At 41.4% G+C, this 22,902-nt stretch overlaps 1 protein-coding gene and 1 long non-coding RNA gene across 3 annotated transcripts in view; one reads left to right on the top strand and one right to left on the bottom strand.

The window, feature by feature from the left end:
- The window catches only part of Rme-8 (receptor mediated endocytosis 8), a 20,774-nt gene extending 3,900 nt beyond the window's left edge, over window positions 1-16,874 (top strand). Inside the window, exons 2-22 of one of the 2 annotated variants that reach the window (XM_022834200.2) lie at window positions 2,277-2,530; window positions 2,957-3,112; window positions 3,338-3,492; window positions 3,938-4,232; window positions 4,421-4,781; window positions 5,991-6,246; window positions 6,523-6,730; window positions 7,047-7,262; window positions 7,365-7,562; window positions 7,692-8,071; window positions 8,330-8,575; window positions 9,069-9,330; window positions 9,631-9,789; window positions 9,988-11,737; window positions 12,070-12,326; window positions 12,664-13,150; window positions 13,357-13,757; window positions 14,090-14,263; window positions 14,394-14,714; window positions 15,051-15,279; window positions 15,562-16,874. In XM_022834200.2, the coding sequence (XP_022689935.1) occupies window positions 2,333-2,530; window positions 2,957-3,112; window positions 3,338-3,492; window positions 3,938-4,232; window positions 4,421-4,781; window positions 5,991-6,246; window positions 6,523-6,730; window positions 7,047-7,262; window positions 7,365-7,562; window positions 7,692-8,071; window positions 8,330-8,575; window positions 9,069-9,330; window positions 9,631-9,789; window positions 9,988-11,737; window positions 12,070-12,326; window positions 12,664-13,150; window positions 13,357-13,757; window positions 14,090-14,263; window positions 14,394-14,714; window positions 15,051-15,279; window positions 15,562-15,644 (6,792 nt within the window). In that variant the 5' untranslated portion in view covers window positions 2,277-2,332 and the 3' untranslated portion in view covers window positions 15,645-16,874. Of the gene's footprint in view, window positions 1-1,370; window positions 2,531-2,956; window positions 3,113-3,337; window positions 3,493-3,937; window positions 4,233-4,420; window positions 4,782-5,990; window positions 6,247-6,522; window positions 6,731-7,046; window positions 7,263-7,364; window positions 7,563-7,691; window positions 8,072-8,329; window positions 8,576-9,068; window positions 9,331-9,630; window positions 9,790-9,987; window positions 11,738-12,069; window positions 12,327-12,663; window positions 13,151-13,356; window positions 13,758-14,089; window positions 14,264-14,393; window positions 14,715-15,050; window positions 15,280-15,561 lie in introns of those variants that run through there. The other variant, XM_086968541.1, reaches the window with a different exon arrangement.
- On the bottom strand, window positions 16,666-22,114 carry LOC111261027 (uncharacterized). Its single transcript, XR_002680721.2, has 3 exons — window positions 20,574-22,114; window positions 19,491-19,580; window positions 16,666-19,036 (listed from the first exon to the last, which is right to left on the bottom strand). It is a non-coding gene; the product is annotated as an uncharacterized LOC111261027 (long non-coding RNA).
- Between the last annotated feature and the right edge of the window lie 788 nt (window positions 22,115-22,902).

Below are 22,902 nucleotides of genomic sequence, written 5' to 3' on the forward strand. Positions count from 1 at the left end.
ACATTTTTGATTCAAAACTGTCAGTGCATAATTATGAACATACAATACACTCTATCCTATATTATACCTTTGTGGGAGTAGAAGCTGATTAAGCAATACTAGGATGTCGATAACCTCCGTTAGGTACATTTTATGATTTTTCAGTGAATGTGTTGATCACGAAATCCAAGTCGCTGATCTAGGCACTTCATATTTTCAATGAAACAAGCCATTCGATCCTTAATGATCGTCTAATTGCTTGCAATTCATTGCAATCCAAGCAAATACTGTTATTACTCGTTTTCTATCTGAAATACAATATGTTTGAAAAGTTTACCAGCGGTTGCAGGTTAGAATAATACAGTAAGTATATGACTGCACTTTCGACAACATCGCTAATTACGAAAAAGCTCAAGTCAACCGTAGACTCATAAGTTCTTATGACTTTGGTAATTTCTTGGGATGTTGCAGGGATCAAGCTAGCTAGCAGGTAATTTCGTAATGTGTCGATAAAACTTGCGTTTTCTACCGAGAAGAGTACGTCACAATGCAAGTAAAAATGCCAAAAGTTCATATTCTTACCTATGTAACGATTTCTAGCGTTATTACTAGAGTTAGTTTCAAAAGGCAAAAGCGTTGCTGTTTAATTGATACTTCAAACATCCACCATACGAGGATTTCGCGACTTAGAGCAAAAATAACAATGTCTAGGAGATTTTAAATGTTTAATCGTAATAGCTAACTAATAAAATCAAACATTTTTTACTAGAACATATTAATAAAGTGACTTTTGGTTTTGCTAGATATGTTTAAGAAAGCGTGAACTAGCTCGAATTTAACAGTAACAAACTACATCTAATTGCTTACTTAACAAAAGTGAACCGATGAATTATAGATAAGAGACCGGTAAAAACAACGAATGCCCAGGCAAACACATGATATTGGCGATATCTCAATTGGGGACCTACCCGGCTTCAGTACAGTGAATGTATTTTTTAAAAAAAGGGCAAGTGGCGTCTAGATCAAATAAGCTTGGAATCATCTTATAAAAATTCTAAAAAAAAAGTGAAGAAACGCGTAATTGATTATACAAAAGTTACAACTTGCAGCTAAAGAAAGCAAGATAGTCTACCATGCCACTTAATAGCTTTAACTTTTGTTCAATAATGTTATTTTAACGTTTACACTTAGCTTGCACCCTTTGAGTAGGATCAGTGCGGGTGCTATGTTTGCATAGATAATTTTGTTGTAAACGTTATGTTTTTTGAGAAACTGTAAGAAATATATATTCTGTTGGTTCCGTTCTAAGATACTAGCAAAAGGTCAGGTTTAATTTAAAAAACCTCGTAAGCTCGTGCTCTTTTGTGCTCGTGAATTATATCAAAACATGTTGTTTTTTTGATCTTCTACCCTGAACCGTGTAAAATTGTCGATATACAGACCGATTCTTACGTGAAATAAACAACCGTTGGCGTTACCCACATCTTTGGATTCGGTCGGGAGTTCATCGTTATAATATCGTCCATAAACGCATGGAAACCCATTGATCCAATCAGGGTGAAAGAAGTCGTTAGAGATTGATCAGTTGGTACTGTCCATCGTTTTCAGTTTTATCAGCCCTCGAATATAGCGGTAAATAAGAAATTTTTTGTAGATAGTTATCATATTCACGCTACGTCCGGATGAGCCGCCGAAACTGTGACCTTCATTCTTATAACTTATGGAAATATTGTTGAGGTTAGAGATATGCAATCATTTACATTTTATCCGGCTCTAGAAGTAATATTAAAGCTCAATAAGACATATATTTTTCGTTAAATGTCAATCAAAAAGACTACGGGCAAAAGAAGATGTACATTATTTGCCAAGTATTTCAGCAGACCTGAATGATATAAACTACGGCCTGGAATTTTTGAATAGTTTAATTCCTAAGTCAAATTAAAGAATTAGCGATTAGTGTTTGCTGGATAGTTCACAACGGCAGAAGATATTAGATAGTTGAAAGTAGGTTGCGTTAGTCTTTTCGCGCTATCAAAGTTTTTTTTTTTACTTCGGAACAAATCCCAGAGCATTGATTATCATTCAAACTTGTTAAGCGAATTATAATATTACCAGAAATGATTTTCCACGCAAAACGGTTCTGCATCGTTCTATAAAGAACCATACAGTGTTGTACAACGCACGTGTCCGATGTCTATTGAAATACTGATGAAAAAAATGTGGGTGAGTCGTACTATCCCACAGGTGTAGACGGTATTTTTTAACTTAAAATTTTGTCGGCACACATTAAATTGCAGCTTCCGCATGGCCGTTTTTGCGTAGGCGCCAGGCCGGTGCTGGTGAATCGGCGATAATGTCTCCGGGCGCTGGCGGTGGCGGAGGTGTTCTTAGTGGAGGGCGAAATTCCAGTGTAAGTTTAACTAATGAAGATGTGGCGTGCTACAACGTTATTAAGCTGTCATGGAAGGGCAGATACGCGCGCATCTTCTCGGTAGGCACCCGCGCCATTACGACATACAACGTCGGCGACTCGATGGTCGAAACCAACAAGGTTAGGACATTCTTTAGCCAAACAACAAAAACATGATAACTGTCAATTAATTTTCGTGTGCAAATACTGCGGTTTTTAAGTTTGCATTTGAAAATTAAAGGTGGCCAACAGAAGGAACAGTTATCAATGTTGACGAACTTTTGACTAATTGTGAGAAAATCAGTTTGCTTGTTGTCGCAAAATTTTTTCGAACTAAGTGCTAAAATGGCCACACTTTATCTATGTCGGTGAACCACTTGTTTATTTGTCATGAAGTGCAGCGAGTTTTTCAGTAACTCAGCAAATTTTGGGAGAGGGATGAAGCTCGCAAGTCACAAAAACTTCCTTGGTTCATTAGAGACCTTGTTTTCCCTTGACCCCCATAGAGAAGCTGCATGTTTATATAATCAACTCAATCAAAATCTGTTATGATTTTAACGTTTTCAGTTCGAGTACCAGGATTTCGTCGGTATAGAGCCCGTATCCGGGAAAGGTTCAGATACTGAGTTCGTAATCAAATACCGAAAGTCTCGTGAAGGCAAGAAAATTGCCGATATGAAGTTCGCATCCGAGTACCGAGCCGATATCCTTACCGAAGCTTTAGTAAGCCCTCGAGTATATGATTTATAAATAGACAACTGCATACAAATGCTTTTTATTCTGTGAGATTGATACTTTTATCTATCTTATTTACGTAAGTCTTCATCTACTCAATTTATCCCCTCACAGCCGTTAATTGAGCTCATTAGAACGTAACTCAATAAGTATTTAATATGAACCTTACTAAATAGAGGGTATCTCGCTTCGTTTTCCTTTGACTTTATCTAGAAATTCAAGCATTTATTTTGTGAGCCACGAAAGAACGCTGTGTGGTTCAATGCAACGAAAAAGGATTTTGCCGACCTGAGGGTACCCGTCATTTTGGAAGTAGGTGAGGTGGCTATCACACAGCAAGACCCCACATCCAGAGAATGCTTCGGCCGGTATGTATTTAGCTTTGCTTTACCTGTGAAAAAAAGCAACTGTTTCCATGTAGAACAACCCGCATGGCATGTGAACATGTCACCTAGATAGAGACTCTGTATGCCTAATTAAAAATTGTGGCTTTGAAAGGTCGACATGTGCACCTATTCTCCCAAGAATTGTGTTTCTTTTTGAATACAATCCAACATTCGACTCGTGCTGCTAAAGCAACAAACGGATAATAGTCTGCTTGAGAAATTTAGTTTTCTAACTTTTCCTAGCATAAAAATGCAGATACTTAACACAATTCAGTCCGATTTATTCGGTACAAACTTTACAAAGCTGTACATAATTTCTACGGATAATATCTATGGATGATGAATACGATATGCTAATAGGTAATCTTTTCAAACTAGCTCTCGACCCATTTGTATTCTGCTGTTTTGTTTACACGCTTGTCTTCAGGTACTACTACAAAGATATAGGCAATTTAGCGAAGCTTATGGATGGCCCACCAGGCGGAATATCTATCTCAGTTGAAAGCTACAAGCGGTTGCACTTGTTTGTAGTTGAAAAAAGGGACGTGTTCCTTCAGACCGTCGCTGAGTATGCTATGCGACATGTTGGCGTCTTAATCTCGTACAAGGAAGAAATGAGTGAGGAAACCGCACAGCTGAAGCGATTCGGCCGATATTCAGTTGACGAAGCTGTCACGAGTCTCTGTGACTTCATGGTTCACAAGATTTCAGTTAAGCATCGGGTACGTTCTTCGTATATATTAGCACAGATGTATGCTGCCGGTTATGTTGTGCTGGCTGCAGACATTGTCGCATAGAATAGTCGCACAGTAAAAATCAAAAATAATTTTACTGATCTCGATATGTTTTGGTACTATCGTCAAGTAACTCCTAAAAGGCTCGTGTCAATTGTTTCTTCCCTATGTTATAGGATCCGGTAAAACGTATTCTAGGCATTTCGGAATCATGTCTCGTTGAGCGAGACTGTAACACATATAACGTCACCTCTTTGCGTCCGTTAAGCGACGTCGCGGCATTAGTACGCGATCGTGAGGAGCCGCGCAAATTCTCTATTGAATTCGTTAGCGGTGGCAATGTGCAGAAGTCGTATTTTTCGTCGAATCGGGACGCGTTACTTGCCTCACTTCTTGACGGCGTGCGTGCTTCGGGTAATCGCGACGTGCACGTCCGCATGAGCCATATGCCGCGAGGGAAGCGCTGCGGCCCTCTATCGGTACCTGTCTGCGAAGACGTAGAAATTGCTCATTTGAAGTTCCTTCACACGCATCCAAGTACGTACATCGAAGTGCATTTGAGATTGGAGTACCTCGTTTGCTCTATTTCTTCTCTGTTCACTGAAGAATACGTTGCTGCACTGTTCTGAATACCGATGATGATGACGATGTAATTCTACGGAGGTATGGTTGTCGAAATGAAAGTGGTCAAGCCGTATGGGATAATCCCTCTAGAAGGGCCAAATCAGCAATTTATGTGCGTTTGGAATACGCACATGCAACTACTGACTCCCAAGTTCTATAAATCCAAACACGCTGCATTACCTTCAAGAACTCTAGGGATAAATCATTCCCATATAAACCATATATGATGAGATTGTTACAGGTCTGGAACCTTTGTTAGTTGGAATTTTTAAATTCAAGATGATACCTTATCGAGTCAAAACTACTTGGACACTGAAAGCCTATGTTCAGAACTGACTGATTTCTGATGAAAGCTGATAGGAGTGGGGCCCCTGTGCTTCACTCTTTTGTTGAATTTTATCCAGGAATCTCGAGTGGTGGGGTATTCTTTAATAGCTATTTATGCATTAAGTTCTTATACGTAGACATGATTTATAGATGGTTTACAATACAGAATTTTTGTTTTTACCTTCATCATTCTTTTTCCAACTGATAATATAAAAAGATTGCCTGTAGAATAGAATAGGTGATGGCGCAGAAAACATGGTACCAGAAAGTCTCAATTTCAGCTGGTTGAAAGCATGTAATTAATGCGATCTTGAATCACAAAATGTATTAATAAAGTTATTAAATTATTATACTTTAAATTTTAAGAAGGGGATATACCTCCATACAGATAAGGCACCCGTCTTGTTCCGGCTGTTTTTCTCATATATGCCTGTGTGATGTGTATCTGTTCGTCTGTAGCATTAGTGTGGGTTCTCCGAAACCTTGACACAGGTATTGTCATACATTTCGATATTTAGTTATTAGACGTCGGTCCCGTTACATGAGCACTTTTGAGATGGTTGCTCTTTGGTATCCATTAATGCTCACTGTCAGTGAATCTATGAATCTGAATGGGCGGGATCGCAAATTGAAACGAAAGTTAGGTTAGGTTAGAAGAAGAATATTCGTACCCATCTGTGTCGTTTTTTAAGCGATGTGCTCCTTGTTTTTCGCATTTTTGTATCACACGCATTCTGCGTAAACCTCAGTGTGTCCCATGTTCACCTTGTATGTGAATTTGATTTTTAAATACAGGTTCGTGGAGTTTTTCTGAAGCGGTAGAACGCTTTAACGCCAATGTGCCCTACTCCGGCTTGCTGCACACGGCGAAAAACAAAGATGCACTGTTTGAGAACAAAGACAAAATGTTCCAAGCTGCACTTACAGCGGTGCTAGCCAAGGAAGGTGAACAAGACCGTATTCCCTTCGATCTTCTTGAACAACAATTTCATGCGCTGCGAAGGCTTGTCGCGTGTAAGGCAGGGTTCGCCGCATTTACACAGGTTCCGCAGTAAGTACGGCGTCGGGCCTGATATTTGTCTAAGCGTGTTAATTTATTTATGATTATTGTTTGAACCTTCTATGCCAGCGAAGAGATACACAAAGAATAAAACTGTACTACATTTTAAATTTGATAGTTTGAGGTTTGCCACGTCATATTCGTAACTGTTGAATGTGTCAGTTTATTTAACGTCTGTCTGATTCTATGATACGTTATCTATGTTAGTTATCTGTGGTATATTTTTTAGTACATTTTCCTACTCAATATTCGACTGACGTTTTCCAGGGTGCGTGAACGCATCGGCAAAAAGGTGATTACGGCATTGTCCCGAGGGGATCCTGCGGTTTCGCACGCAGCTGTGGACATGCTCTGCGCACTGATTCAGCCGATGCATGACGACTGCGACCTGTTTCAAGAGCAACAGAACAAGCTCAGCGTACTCTCATCAAAAAACTTTCTCGAACAGCTGCTCAACATGTTTACTCAACACGTGGTGGGTTGATCTCCCTGTTGTGTCTCCAGTTCTCTCCAACATTTCGATAACAACAAATTCTGCGGTAAACGACGCATCGACAGTGTGAGAAATACGCATGACAACAGTAAACAGCCATTTATCAAACAGCGATCCGTCAACTATTTATACATTTATTTATAGTTGGGTTTAGTGAGTAATAGCGTATTTACAAATTCGCAACAAAAATATCAGACAACACAAAAAAGTCATAGTTTATACGCAGGGACGGCCACTATAACAACAACTACAGTTTTACTACAGTGTTTTACTTATATTTTATTAAACAAATTTACAGCAACATGGAACTGGTTGTCTTGTGGTGTCAGCTATGCTAGACTTTCTGACGTTCTCACTTTGCGCACCATATTCGGAGACGACGGATGGAGCACAGTTTGATGCGCTTCTCGAGCTGGTCGCGCAGCACGCTGGCCGTATGCTCTTCAAACTGTTCCAACACTCATCCATCGCCATCGTGCGTGGAGCTGGGTTGGTGATGAAAGCCATCATTGAGGTAAGCACACACAGAGGACTTCGGAGATGCAACAATTTTCATATATATAAGATATTTTTTATACGATACGTGGTCGTTGTTGTTGTGTTTACTCTGCTGCAGGAAGGCGAGTCGGAACTCGCAGCAAAGATGCAAGATCTTGCCTTAGCTGAAGCGGCACTTCCGCGGCATCTTCTTGATGCGCTTTACGCTTCTGGGTCCGAGAGTCGGCTTTTTGCGTTGAGAGAGCTATCGAGACAGCTAGTTGGCCTATGGCTGACTGGACACCCACCAACAATGAACGCTCTGAAAAGAATTATGGTAAGATAGAGGAACGACAAGCGTTAACAGGCATCTATTTCAGGTTATTGGTGTTACAATAACGTCCAAGTCTATTTACTTATATTCAATCGTCGTCATAACACCCGTCCTTGACCACGATTCCTTTAGCCCGCGGGTCTACTGGCATACATGGATTCCAAAGAGATGCCACCAAAAGAGGCGATTGAAACTCTTCGGACAAGGGATAATCTTCGAATGGCTACTGAGCATTCAAATAATATGAATCATCGCGCTAGTAGTCGGCAATGGCGCGTGGTAGAGCGACATGTAGAACAGTTCCTAATGCACTGGAAATCTCGGGTACCTCAAGATTTAAAAGGTCGCATTGGTCTTGGCGGCAGCGACGACCGCCCAACAACGCGGCAGCAGCCAGTTGTCCTACGGCGAAGACGGCAACGAGTAAAAAGCACCGCAAACTGGACCATGTTCTACTACCAATTCCATCAGGACCATGCAAAGCCGCACCTCATCTGGAACTACAAAACAAGGTGCAATAATAAGGAAAATATTTTGTCTGCTGTCTCTATCTGTTTGAAATTGATCTGTATGCTGTGTACTTTGTTGCTAAGAGGTAATATAAATTAAAAAAAATACCAGTCTAGTATCGGATATACAGTAGTGATTCTAGTTATAAGGTAGTACGGCTTTGAGGGTGGTGAATGCGATTGGCCGATTGAGGCCTGCCTGCACGAATGCCTGCAAGTTACTGTTTCATTCTTACGAATTGTTTATTTTAACACGTTTAGAGAAGAGTTGAAGGATGCCCTTGAGAATGAACTACGAAGTCTCACACAGGATCGAGAGTTGTGTCACGATGTGACCGTTTCGTGGAACCATCATGAATTCGAGGTAATCTACCCGTCGCTCTCAGAGGAACTGCAGGTGGGCGACTTCTTTTTGCGGCTCCTGCTCGAAGAGGACGATCGTACTATAAAGACGAACGCGAATTCATTTAATAGTTCTACGCAGCCATCCGGTTTCATAATGCAGTCGTACGTAGCAATTTTGAACATTAATTACTTGGCCATGAAATTACATGATTAGACCAGGATGTCATAAGGTTACGTATACATCTAAAACATACCCGAACGCCCCAATTTAAAACTTAAAAAATCTACTGTTGCGATAAGTTATAAGATACAAAGCGAAACTGAGCTCATTCTTTTTTAATATCTCGATATGGTGTAATTATTTTCTATAGCGCATAATGTAAATTTTAATATTGACTATCATATAATCCAAACGAAGCATCTATATTTACGTACTTGTAGATACTCGTGAATAAACTTTTATGCTTGGGATTTTGCTGACACATGTTATAATTAGCGCTTCTTATATATTCTCGCTGGGTTAATTACCACACAGTAGCTCATTGACGTTTACTCGAGCTTTACATATTGTTTGAGCATTACATGGTTTATGAATGAGACAAGGTAGCTATAAGGCACGTTCATAATATTGATTCTACTCGTCGTTCAACTATAGGAGTGACTTTTTCAACGACCTCTATCATCGGTTTCTCCTGTCGAACGAAACTGATATGAAGTGTTTGTGTCTGCGGGCAATGGCAATTGTGTACGGTAGGCACCACTTCGAGATCGGAGCGTTCAACGATACCAAATACATAATCGACATGCTACAGAAAACAAGCAATCGACTTGAAAGAGACCGTTTAATTATGTTCATCGACAAACTCGTTAACAACAAGAAAAACATCAAGTACTTGCTTGACTCAAACGGTATCAAGGTAGGACACAGCAAGGTATTAATTATTGAAACCAACTGTTTTTTTTTTTTAATAAGATCGTAAGAAAGACGTAATTTTCTTCATAAGTTTTTCAAGATTAACTTCAAAGCGTTGTTTTTCCTAGTTAGCCATATATTTGTTGCTTTCTTCTAGATGAAATCTTTTAAGATGTACAAGTAGTAACTTAGTAAAGTTGTGAGCTATATCTCATCGTTAATGTTTTCTTTCTTATTGACATCATCAATCATCTACGCGTTTCTCTCGCTAACTGTATGACCGATATGTGACCTTTTGTATCAGGTGTTAGTAGAATTTTTATGTTTGGCACATCTGCACACGTCACGTGCGGTTATTCCAGCCCAAACAAATGTGATTGAGGCATCGACCGAAATTATGATGGATCAGGAAAAAGAGTGGTTCTACAACAACAACGAGAACGGACCTCACAGTATTAATGAGGTGTGTATGTAGTTATCGTTCTGCCATTATAATCTATCCTAAGCCACTTAGTTTTTTTCGATACCAATTTGCCGTTTAGATGCCGTATTCTTTTCGATCACCCAAGCGCATTTAAATTCATGCATATAAATTTAAGTTTTTTTTTCCCTATTTATTAAATATAATAATGACTACTACCTAATGATTCATTAATTGCAGATGAAAAAGCTATATAAGGAGGGCACGGTGAATACGGATACGAAAGTATGGGCCCAGGGTATGGATGGTTGGCACAAGCTCAGTGAAGTCGGCCAACTCAAATGGACCCTAATGGCGCATGGAACGGCGCTTCGAAACGAGACAGATTTGGCTGCCCTTATATTAGATATTCTTATTAAAGTGTGCGAGGTCTACCCTACAAAGGAGCCTGATGGGAGTATCGTTCGTCCTCTGCCGCGAGCCAAGAGGCGCCTCTGTGATCCCTCCATTATGCCTCATGTCGTTCAGCTGCTGCTAACCTTCGATCCGATCCTAGTCGAGAAGGTGGCCGTCCTTTTGACGCATGTCATGCAACACAATCCTGCGATTCAACGTTTGTATCAGTCTGGCTTCTTTTTTTTTATCCTTATGTATACCGGTTCAAATGTACTACCCATCGGAAATTTGCTACATCTTACTCACACCTGTCAGGCTTTCCGAACTGAGGAAAGTAGCTCGCTAAAACAGCGCTCGATCCTGGGCAATATTTTACCCGAAGCAATGATCTGCTATCTGGAGAATCATGGTGCCGCAAAGTTTGCCGAAATATTCCTAGGCGAGTTTGATACACCAGAGGCGATTTGGAACTCAGAAATGCGCCGTTTCATGATCGAAAAGATTGCTACTCACATTGCCGATTTCACGCCTCGACTCAAGTCCAACACACGAGCGCCATACCAGTACTGTCCACTGCCACAAATTCAGTATCCACAACTACAGAACGAGCTTTTCTGTAGTATTTACTATCTACGTCACCTCTGTGACACTGTAAGGTATCCTGATTGGCCGATTTTGGAGCCCGTTCAGCTTCTGAAAGACGTTCTCGACACGTGGAAGACTGAGTTAAATCGCAAACCACCAGAAATCAATGAAATCGATGCATGTGAAATTCTCGGTCTTAAGCAAGAAAGCAAAATTAACGATTGTGCAATCCGCAAGGCGTACTTTGGTTTAGCTGCTAAGTATCATCCAGATAAGAATCCTGAGGGTCGCGAAATGTTTGAAAAGGTCAACAAGGCGTATGAGTTTTTGTCCGACGCATCGACGCGAAAGACTAATGGACCAGATCCAGTCAATCTGAGTCTTATCCTCAAAGCACAGGCTATCCTGTTTTGTCGATGTCGTGAAGCACTGCATCCATACAAGTATGCGGGCTATCCAATGCTCATTAAGATGATCGAAACTGAAACGCAGGACGACCAACTTCTGTCGAAGCAGACTCCCCTACTTGGTCTGGCCATTGAGACAATGTACCATACACTTAATTGCTCCGAGCTAAACGTTCAGGAGCTACGGCGTGAAGACGGTTTGGCAGTGCTGGGAAAGGCGTTTGTACGCTGCGTCGAGCAGCTGAGCCACTCGAGCACCCCGGAAGATCTGGTTGTATCCGTATGCCGCCACTCTGTTGCCTGCTTCGCCGTGGCCGCCAAATTTGAGTCGTGCCGAACCGTGTTGATTAAGGATCTGCCGAACTTTGTCAACGATCTCTGCCGTATCCTGTATTTCAAACATTTGACAGAACTATGTGCGGCAGCCGTTGAATGCATAGCATCGCTTAGCGTCTGTGAGCAGCTGCAAAACTCGATGCTCAAATGTGGGGTACTGTTCCACCTGCTGCTTTTTTTTTTCAAGTATGACTACACATTGGGCGAAGGTGGCGTCGAGGTCAGCAAGGAGAGTAATCAACAGGCAGTTACCAATCATCTGGCAGGTAAGACGACGCGATTCACACTTAATTTAAATACATACTATATGTGTGAAAGCTATGCTCTAGAACAACCTGGTTTTTGGTGCTGACTGCCTACAAAGTAAATGGTCACTGGCTGCTTTTTCTACGGTTTGGCAATTCGTTTCCAGACCGTTTTTTTCTCTGCAATTCTGTTTCCTAATTTAATAACTATGTAGCGATATGTCATGATTTTCATAAAACTCGTGTTTAACCATAACTGCAAAAATGGTATTCATCAATGAACATGCTGGATTTCCTGTTCTACTCAGTTGCTAATAAACTTACTATACCGCTTGTTTTTGATAACATTGCAGAGCTATCTGTTCGTGCTTGCGCTCGACTTGCCGGCCTGGAATCGTCGGATTCCACTCCTTCGAACCAGCGGATACGCCAGTGTCTGGTCGCTCTCCTGACGCCCTACGTCGTCAGGAAGTTAGGCAATTCCGAGCCATCTAGCATTTTGAAGGTTCTCAATTCCAATACTGAGAACCCGTACCTTATATGGGACAACTCGACGCGGGCAGAGCTAACCGAATACCTCGAGCAACAACAAAAATCCAAGATCCGATCGGTACGTAGCAAGAAATGAGTGGATCGTTAGCATGGGCCTCTATATGGTTTTTCTTCTTTGAGGGGTTTTCTATATTTGTGACTGCCCCGAATAAATTTATTTACGTATGTTTGGACCTATGACACGCAACCGATAAAGAAAGGCATTTATATATACATGACAGAAAAGACTCGTTTATACTTCTTGTTTAACTGATAGCTTTTCTGTTGATAACACGCACAAACGTTAGGTTTAAAATTTCTATTAATCGACCAGCAATGTGTTTTGCAAACTTTTGTTAAATGATCGGTAGACTTAAATCTTGTTAGATTGTCAGTTAGTTTATTCTTATTTTCAGGGTGAGTGCGATGAAGACTACGGCGCTTCATTCTTGTATAGCTTGTTCGACAAGGAGCTTGTGGTTGGTGACATCTTTGTTCGAATCTATATCGAGCAGCCAACATTCCCACTAGAAGACGCTCGCCAGTTTACGAAGGAGCTCCTAAGTTTCATTGGATCGCAGGCTCAGTTTATCTATTCAGCTAAAAACAGCAATTTGGTCGTAACAAAGGATGCCGAATCGGATCGGATACGAAACGCGGAATTGGCGATGGAGGCTCTCCATCACGTCATCCTTAACAACCCGTCTGTTGAAACTCTGTGTATAGGCCACTTCAAATTATTGTTCCTGTTATTAAACACAAACTACACGCGGCTTCGGGTCCTCGCCGTTGGCGTGATTCAGGCAGTGACCGGCAACAAAAACTGCGTGCAGGATATTGCCAGCGTCCATGTTCTAGTCTTTCTGTTGCTTGTCCTCAAGTCATTCCAAAGTAACCATCAACGTAAGTTTCAACTGAAAATTTTCTGGCCTTTTACAGGTCGCACTCGTTCAGTAGGTACTGGGCAGTAGATTTTCGTTACTATTATCATGACAATGGTGATGATTAGTGTTATTTTACAAAACTGCGTATTGACGTTGAAGATCCTTAAAATTCAATTTTACCTCTTCCTATCTTTCTTCAACGTGATTTACCGAACCCTGCTGCAGATCAGCAAGTAGTGTTGGATACATTGCTTCCATTAATGTCCAGCACTCAGCTAGTTAAAGAAGCCTTAAGCAAAGGCGCTCTCCTCTATCTCCTCGACGTGTACTGCAATGCGAGCGATCCGAAAGTTCGTGAGCGTACTGCTGAACTGGTGGCTAAGATGAGCGGCGACAAGTTAAGCGGGCCCAAACTACTTCGTATGCTGGCCCGCTTCATGCCTGCCGTCTTCCTGGACGCCATGAAGGAATCTCCACAAGACAGCGTCACTTTATTCGAAGGCAATCAAGAGAATCCAGAATTGATCTGGAACGATGAAAGCCGAGAGCGGTTATGTTTGACCGTCAGACAAATGTGTCAGGAATTATTTGAGAGGCAAACAGAAAATCCGACCGAGTTATGGAACGTAAGTTGGTGATCGGCATCACACGCTTGCTAATTTTTGTTTTTGTTTCACGTGTAACTTTAAAGACCCGCATCTCTGTGATAGGCGTACGTTGTGCAGTGCTGACTAACTTGAACTTCTATAGCGCGAGATGACGTTTTCAGAAATGAACACTATGAGCGAGTGGGTTCAAGAATCTTCTTGCTCATCGTGTTATTATATATATATATATAATGAAAGTATGCTCTTGTGTGACTTTAAACTAACAACGAATGTTAGCACGGTTCAATCAGAGAGTACTAGAAAAATAAGAAAACAATATTATATTTTTGCCGCATGGACCCCACAACTAGCCATCACCGGACTTCAGTTTGTGTGCGGAGGCTGCAGAAGACGAATTGGTAATTGGCGGTGTGTACGTACGGCTATTCGTGCAAAGTCCGGGTTGGTCCTTGCGCAGGCCAAAGGAATTCTTAGGAGAATGCTTAGATCGTGCATGCCAACTAATGGCCAGGCAAGATTCCGACGTAAGTATCACACGCTTTTCCGATTTTACCATGTAATGATTTTTTTAGTATGATGATAGCAGTTAGCAATTTTTGTAATTACTTACCTGACTACCTATCCCTACCCTTAATACTCACTCTTGTCATGCAGGAGGCAATGTTGGATACCGTGACAACAGCCATCGTTGGTCTTCTCGCTAACCAGGGTCAGCTGCGTGACGCCATCCCGGTGATGGGCCATATTCCGCGATTGGTAGCTGCTTTGGGCTCGCCCGCACCCCAGGCAAAGCACGCCGTACGTTTGTTACACGAGCTCGCGCAAAGTCAACAGTGTGTCGAACAGCTATGCGAAAGTGGTGACTGCATGGCAGGGCTTCGTTCTGCCATTAACAATTGCCCCGAAACACTTGATCTTGTTGCTAAAGCGTTAAACCAAATGTTCCAGAAAGATGCCTCGAGGCTTGTCCAGCAGGCAAGTTTTAAATACTGTATTTACCATATGTTACGTAACTTATTTCACCGAATAAAAATGTAGTACTTAATATGCCACTTTGTTTTGAACCGACGATGTCTAGTTCTTTCTGCCAAGTTACTTAGCCATCTCTACTAAGATACTAGGCTGGAATCCCGCATTCATTGCTGTTAGAAATTATACCAGCTGGTGTGACTGGAATCATAAAAATAGCACTATACGGAGTAAATATCTTTGTTGGGTGTAAAATTTCTTAATGAACGTGTTACTGTCAACCTCTACTGGTAGGCGTTGTTAAGATAACTAAACATATGAGTTTCATTGCTTATTTTTCAGGCCCTAAGCGTAAAGTTGGTATCCCTTTTACTGGAGCTTCTAGAAAGGTCGGTGACCAACGCCACTTCAAAGGCGCATATCGTGCAGGCGCTTAAAGCAATGCTTGCGGATCCGATCTATGGTGACGATGTAAACGAGCTTTTGACAGCTTCGAAAACCTGGGCCGACTTTAAAGATCAAAGGCACGACCTCTTTACTCGTGAAACAACCATCGCTGGATATTTACCAAGTAAGTATCCTAACTAGTTTTATGAGTAATGGAACTGCCTATCTTTTAGTCCCTCAGTCATTCGATGCAGACCATCGTTTGCAAATGAGGTTTGATTAGTTGTCTGCTTTCTAAGTAAACTAAACTCCAAGAAGAAGATTCCGTATGAAAAATTGTTTAGTCGCAAATGTTACAAAAATTTCATAACAAAGATATATATAGTTAGCGTTTATTATAGTGAAACATAGTTGTCCCGGTCCTTAGGAATTGAAACCAGAAGCTAATTTTACGCTTTATTTTTAGGTACTACTAATATCGCTGGCTACTTGACGACCGGCACGATAGGGCCGAACTTTGCGCGCCAGCCTCCTCCGGTAGACCAGTGAGATATACAATCAAGTCAAGAAGATCAAGCAATGCTGTTCTCAAAAAGCTGTTGGCACCTATGGGCGAGCAATAGTGACGGAAAATATATAGTGAAGTCATGGGCGAGCAATAGGTGACGGAAAATATATAGTCAAGTCCTGAAGATCAAGCAAATGCTGTTCTCAAAAAGCTGTTGGCAACATGAAATTTAACTATAGGCGAGCAATAGGTGACGGAAAATACGTCACCAAGTACTCAGTGAAAAAACGGTATGGAAGCAAATTAGTGAGCTCTGCCGTTTCTGCGCGCTCCGCTGGGTCGTCACCATAAATTCTGTGCCTTGCTTGCTCACGGGTATTTCGAAATAGTTCTGATCCTTTTCCGACGGTAGGATCAGCACTAGCCCGGCGAAAGTTGCAAGTCCAATAGCGTGAGAAAAAGCACAAAGGCAACAATAACACACAAATGATGCAGCAAGATGGCCGACTCTTTCACTCGCGCACTTCTCTGTCAGTTAGCAGGAATATTTTATTGTTTCGAGTTGATGATATGGTGGTGATGATGGTAGAACTGAGGGAACACTAACAATGAAATAGCGAACGACGTTGTGCAGTTGTAAGCGAGGCACCGACTCTACGGACCAGTACCAATCGAGGCAAGTCGACTACTTCAATTAATGTTTGTCTTCAGGTGATGACGACACCCGAATGCTGAGGGGAGGAACGTGCATGCGAATATGTTTGTAGGTGTAACTGCACAACAGACCGAACTACTGAATCCCAAAAGCTTCTCAAAGAAAGTTCGATAAAGATGCTATATGAAGGTTCGAACAAATTACCATGGAAAGCATTATTGATATGAACAGATACAGTTGCGCGGAGAACAGGCCAAAGCAGGCTGAGATGACGACCGCTATAAGGAAATCTAATGACAGCAAAAAAATGTAAAATAATTTAACCGTCGTACTATGATAAACAGGTTTAAGAAATAGATCATTATTATTTTGGGCAAGAAAGCGTAAAAAAAAAATTAATTTTGTTGTGCCTGCATGAGCGTGTCTGTATTTAGACAAGAATGACAAGCGTTAATTCATGTGTCTGCAAAAGGATCAGAGCAGTGCGGGACGGTGCCTGCAAAACGTGACATACCACAGATGTGATGTGATTTAGTACTGAACTGCGATGGTGTTTATGAATGGTAATGGTAACAAAAAGAAAGATAAATATACGAAGTTATTATTTATAAATTTAGATATGCACCCTTTTTATAGGTACGCAAGTCAATAAATAGTTTCAAATGTAAATATAGGTTCTTTCAAAATCTAAGCGACCAGCTTTGCTCAGGTAGATATCTTTAACGGCGCATTGGTGTACACAGTTCAACCTTTAGTTTATAAGCCTGGTGGAGACTGTCACAAAGTTTTGAACGTTAGCAAAAAAATTGTTACGGTTGCAACTATCGTACCTTTAAGTGTGTGTAAAGTAAGCTCAGTTCTAAGAAAGTAATCATAAACGTCGGATCTACGTTTTAGGAATGCTTATCTGTAATGTGTGGGTATTTTATGTGTAATCCGTAATGTTTTAAGAATGCACAGAAAAATTATGTGCGTCTGAAGACAAAATTCAAATCTAATTCTCGAAGAAATGTATGGACTGCGTGCGCAGAACAAATAAAATTGAAGTGCTTCTAATGAAAGTATCCTGTACAGAGAAATGATCACCGTAGTAAGTGATTCTCTGAAATTCGAAATTGATTCTAAGAAACAATACTGCTAACAATCTAAGTACTGTACGCTGATAATGCCGGTACAGATTCTTACAGGAACGTCAGGAACTTCGTCCAAGCTTAGTTTGTCATCAATATTTAGGCGCTCATGTTGACAACTAATCGTTCGTGTGTCTCACCTTTAACAAATGCTAAAGCTTTAGTTTTATGGGAAAACCTTGCAAACAAAATAGTTGTATGAGAACTTATGAATTATGTTCACGTTCATTATCACAAAATCCCCCTATGAACCTCTAGCAAAATGCTTCGATACGTATGGTACCTTTGCAAGCCGTATTGCGATACTCAGGAAATGTTGAAGTCGCATAGATCTACTTCCTTGGCTGACCTTCAGCCTGAAGTGCCTTTCAATTTTCGGCTCTGAATTGTAATTGGATACTACTGCAGAAACCGCGAGGTGCATGCACTCCGTTTGCAACTGCACTGCCCACGCATGTGTCTTTGTAATTTTAGTCGTGGATTCTCGCCTTTTTGAAAGCGTTTTTTGCGCGGACTGGAACATGCGACCTGAGAAAAGCAGACTTAGTATGCCAGTCCCGTTAGTCGTGTACAATTGTATCTAGGGAATACCAACGCTTCGGTGATTGACTACATTTTTTTTGTGTTTAATGACGTAGCAGTGTCAGGAGGATTCATAAAATTTTGTACGGTACCAATTGCAACTTGCGGATATTTTCATACTTTCGTTCAGAAGTCATGAAATAGCTGGATTCCTGTACTGTCTAGAATATACGAATGGTATGCACGTAGTACATTTAGCTAAATTCCTGGATGCTATCATTTTTTTTTATATATATATCTACATATATCTAGAGAGAGAGAAAGAGAATAATGCCAAAATTATCTTTAACATTTCGGCGGTGTGAAATTACGCGGGCTATGTATGGTTGAATATGAAAATATGATTTTGAGTACGATTTCTTGTATGAGGTTAATAACGTTAACGATGGGCGGACATTTCTGGCTTTATCTGTAGACAGCTTTCTTGTTTACTCATAATGTACATATTATCAGTGAAACGATGATAGTAGATCAGGCTGCTATTTGAACCAATATTAATTGGACGCGAAATTATGATTGACTGTGAGCTGCAGCGCCTGGACGACCATGCTTCGAAGATGAATTTCGAAATACTACTTCACATAATAATTGCTTATTAACTAATTACCAAACTATAAAAGGCGATACACCCTGTTTTCCTGTCAGACATTCAGGTATTAACGTTTAGTCCAACGCCGCGTAAATTTGAAGCAACGAATATTCAACTGAGTGCTTTTGATTCACCCTCCAAAGCATGCTTGCGTTGTGTTAAGGTCGTAATGATACGGTAAGGTGTAGCGATACGAAACTCAGAGAAGATTAGTTACATCAGTAGCTTCTTTTATTTTTTATAAATAAAGGGTAGCGTTTCTTTGTACCTAAATAAGCACCGACGCGACGCATTAAATGACTGGCGACGAAGGCAGCTTCGATTCGAAGTAAATTTGCCAACTCACCCCTTTTAGCACATGCCAACGCATTGGGAGTACTGTCCGTTATTCTTTCTAGTCTCCACCGGCTGGACCTGCCCACTGTTTACATCAACAGCCTCGGTGTTGTTCCGCTTGGGCCTTCATAGTGACTTTTGCTAGAGGAGAAGTTAACACGAAACGATTTCATTGTGAGGAAAATAATTGATTGCGACACTCTACTAACTACGTGCTTCAAATTCGTTAGATATGAATAAAAACCATATCCTTATAACTTAACCGCGGTGAAGATATCATGCTCCGTAGATCAGATCGTCGCTACTCTCAGTTATACCGCACTACCATTGCCTTGTGGCAGGTGCCATCGAGTAGCAAATCCATTCAAGTACGTTTGTAACTTTAGAACCGTAAGCGTTTTAACTAACATCTCACCATTATATATATAGGAGATCTTAAAGAACATGTGTAGAGGTCGCGTGGCTATGAGTACGAGTGCGCGGCTTCCATAGTTGTAACCAAAAAGGCTCCAAAACCGGAACTCGTGACGGGTTCCAGGCTGACCTACCTAAGATGTGAGCAGTTTTAAATATCTAAGTTTTTATCGAAGCTCACCTGCTAGAGTATGGACATGGCGTTAGTGACAGCTTCGTTTCCTGACTTTCACGCTATCACCATAGCAACTGCCTTTGTCCTGCAGCCGTCCTGATCAGATTTCGAGTTCAATGGCAAAGTTCGCCACCAATAGACACCAAATAGATGTTAAATCTTCAGCCGTATTATAATATATGATCAGTTACCTAATCGGCAATTCAGTGTTGCCGGAATGCACACTGCAACTAAATAGTTTGAATTTTACGTCCAGAGCGCTTGGGTCGTTAGATTCCATTGGACGGCCGGCTTCTGCCAGAATTAAGTGAAACACTCTGCGTCCTGGGCTATAGATTCTAATTAATAGTGATCACTAAACGCTGATATTCCTTCTGAGGTTGGTAACGATGTTACTCGAATGAAAACTATTTTTTACTACATATTTACCATTGCATATTTCTTTAACATAATTTCTCACATAGTAGTTCAGCCTTTGGCATCATTCCAAAACATCTCACAAATCATTGAACATGTTCTTACAGTACAAAAATCTTTTTGGGAATAATTCGAATGGGATTTATTTAATCGATTAGATGACTGATTTAAAGCTGTTCGCAAAACCCGTTTTACTAGCTAACCATATTCGGACGATCCATTTGGTACACATCTCGTTTAAGGATGGACGGCAGCCTTGATTAACAGCAATGGCTGTAACCTCATCAGCGCTTCCTAAGCCGTAACTATTACCACTTGTACATTTAAGAGGTGGTAAGTGTGTAAAAAAATGTGTAATCTGGAAATAAGAACTTGAAGGTTGTCCCCACATGCGGGCAGTGCTGTTACTGTTCAACACTAAGGACAAAGAAAGTTAACTTTGGTATAAAGTGTATTTTCTACAGTTAATTTCTGCAAGCTGATCATCTGCTCTATTATCCTAGTTACCTATGATCTAATTGCTTAAATAATTTCGCCAATCGAATCTGGCAGAAATTGCATGGACTTGTGTACTTAATAGCATGTGATCTGGTCGGAACCAAGCACCCACTATCTCCGCTAGACTGACTTCGATAGCGTGGTGCTATCCAAATAGCTTAGATATGCTCATACCTTGTTTTTGTCCATTTCTCCAAGATATGTGTATCACTTGGCCCTATACCTCCACGCAGCCTTGTTGCAGTTGTAGAGAACTTTGCGTTCAATGGCGGCTCCGCCAGTGGTAAGCTGCGATAGCCAAAATAAGTTATCGGTAACAGCGTTCCTCCATTTGCATCAGTCAGTTTATGATTTACTTTTCTTGCCTAGTTTCTTGGGTCGGCCCGGCGAAAGGCAGAACATAGCTAGATAAAATTTATTCCTCTTTGCCTCTCGTACCTCGTCCCTTAACGAAACACGAGTCTCGCTGTAAAAAGAGATTATGTCGAAAGCGCTACTTAGTCGAAATGAGAGTTTCTGAACGGCGACAGGGTAGTTCCCTGGAGCTGATCTGCCCGCTGCTTCCGTTTTCAAACGCTACTGAAGAATGTGGGGCGGCTATTCCGGGCCAGTGTTGAGATGCACGCACAAGGACAGGAATGAAGGGAGCGGTAGCCATGCACGGTGAACTCAGAAGTGATCAAGGTACTTCGGGCTAGGGTGTACAGTCACCGATTGGGGTGAATCGCCAGCGAGTATGAGCTATCATGACCAGCCAATGAGTGCAAGAGCATGCTAACGCAAGCCAAATGGCATGGCTTAGAGGTAGGACTAGACCAGGGCACGAGGGAGAGGCTCTTCTTTTCTCTATTTCTTGTCTTTACCTATCTTTTTTCGTTGATTAGGCCACAAACCACCGACTTCTAACTTCATTGTTCCCACGTTCTCAGTCGGTTACATGGTCGTCTGGTTGGTCGAAGAATCCGTGACCCAAAACATAATACCGTCTCTTTTATTGGCCATTTGTTAACGTTCGGGATCACACATGAGAGACCATATGGACGAACCAGTCATGCTTCTTCTACTTGAGTACTAGCGGCTGACCACTGACCGGCTCGTGATTGAGTGGAAGGACGACGGTAAATTGGAGATAAGCGAGGCACGACTGCGCATCCTTCTACATTGCTGATCGCGTATGTCAGGAGTGTCAGGAAATGGGGGTCTGAGTAGGGTCGCAGAAGAAGCACGGAGACGGCACAGTGCGGAGCAACTTTTCGGTGGACCAACTAGTTGCCCGATGAGCCGGGAACTTGCCGGGAAGATGAACAGGTCAAAAAAAAAACCCAGGGTTTTAGGTCTCGTCTGGGCTGACTCTTGTTGGCCTAGTCATCAGCTTTAGTCAGCCTAACTTCAGGGTATACTGTCATACATTCATATCTTGCAACGACGGCGGAGCTGATGTACTGCAGTGTTGGCCCTTCTAGGTATAACCTGAGGTACGAGCAGTTATTCAGTCATGGATGGCTTCGCGACCTCGAAAATTGCAAGGCTATGAGAATGCGAGGCCTACAATGAAGATGATTTTTACAAGATCCACGAGAAGAACCTAGGGAAGGAGCTTCTGGGAGGGATTTTATGGACTCCACGGCCTCCTGCTCTTAGCCACTGGTACGACGTTCGTTCCACGTAACTCTAGTAGTCCTCTAGAGGCCAGTAGACAAATGTGGGAGGCAAGAAATAAAGAATAATAAAAAGGGAGGGACGTACATAGAAATGGGCCATTGCTTTATAAATCAGAATAGTGTGTACACCGGAAGGTCATTCATGCACAACACACACACACACACATTAGGATACAACGGACTGGTGCTGTACACCCTAAGCTGCTCGGAGTGGCGAAGAACCACTGTCACTACTCAGCAGAACAACTGAGTAGAAATGGGTATATGAATGACAATAATCACGTAATTAAGGTTACCCGAAGAAAACTAGCTGGCCAACCTACTTAGGCAGTGAAAGGCACTGCCTGTTATAGTAGAAGCGTTCTTAAAAATTTGCTGTAGTACACAAAAGAGCCACAGAGGTAAGTAACATAAAAGCGAATCTTATTTTATCCTCTAGAAATCATTGGACAGACAGATACAGCGAAATGTAATAGAAATGAAATTTTTATTGCAGCACACACACATCTTCAGCTAATAACGCTTGATAGCGGTCGACTGAACTTTTGAGTACATATTACGAATTACCAACAAAAGTATCATGATTCCTAGAAGTTGGGATAACGATTGGACACTGTTTACAACTTAGCTTTTTTCTGATAAGTGACTTAAATCCAAAAGGCGAACATGAAGTTTGTAACATTTCGGAGCGTCTACGCTATTCTAGATTATGTTACATTTGTTCTAAAGTAACCCACTGCTTTGCGGATAATAAGTGCTATGATCCAACTTTTTTTAATCCACGCACTCGTGGTAGAATCACCTTCGCTTACGAACAGAGGCTATGTAAAAATTTAATTTAA

This window comes from Varroa jacobsoni, unplaced genomic scaffold (assembly GCF_002532875.2).
Source record: "Varroa jacobsoni isolate VJ856 unplaced genomic scaffold, vjacob_1.0 scaffold_510, whole genome shotgun sequence".
NCBI classification, from domain to species: domain Eukaryota; kingdom Metazoa; phylum Arthropoda; class Arachnida; order Mesostigmata; family Varroidae; genus Varroa; species Varroa jacobsoni.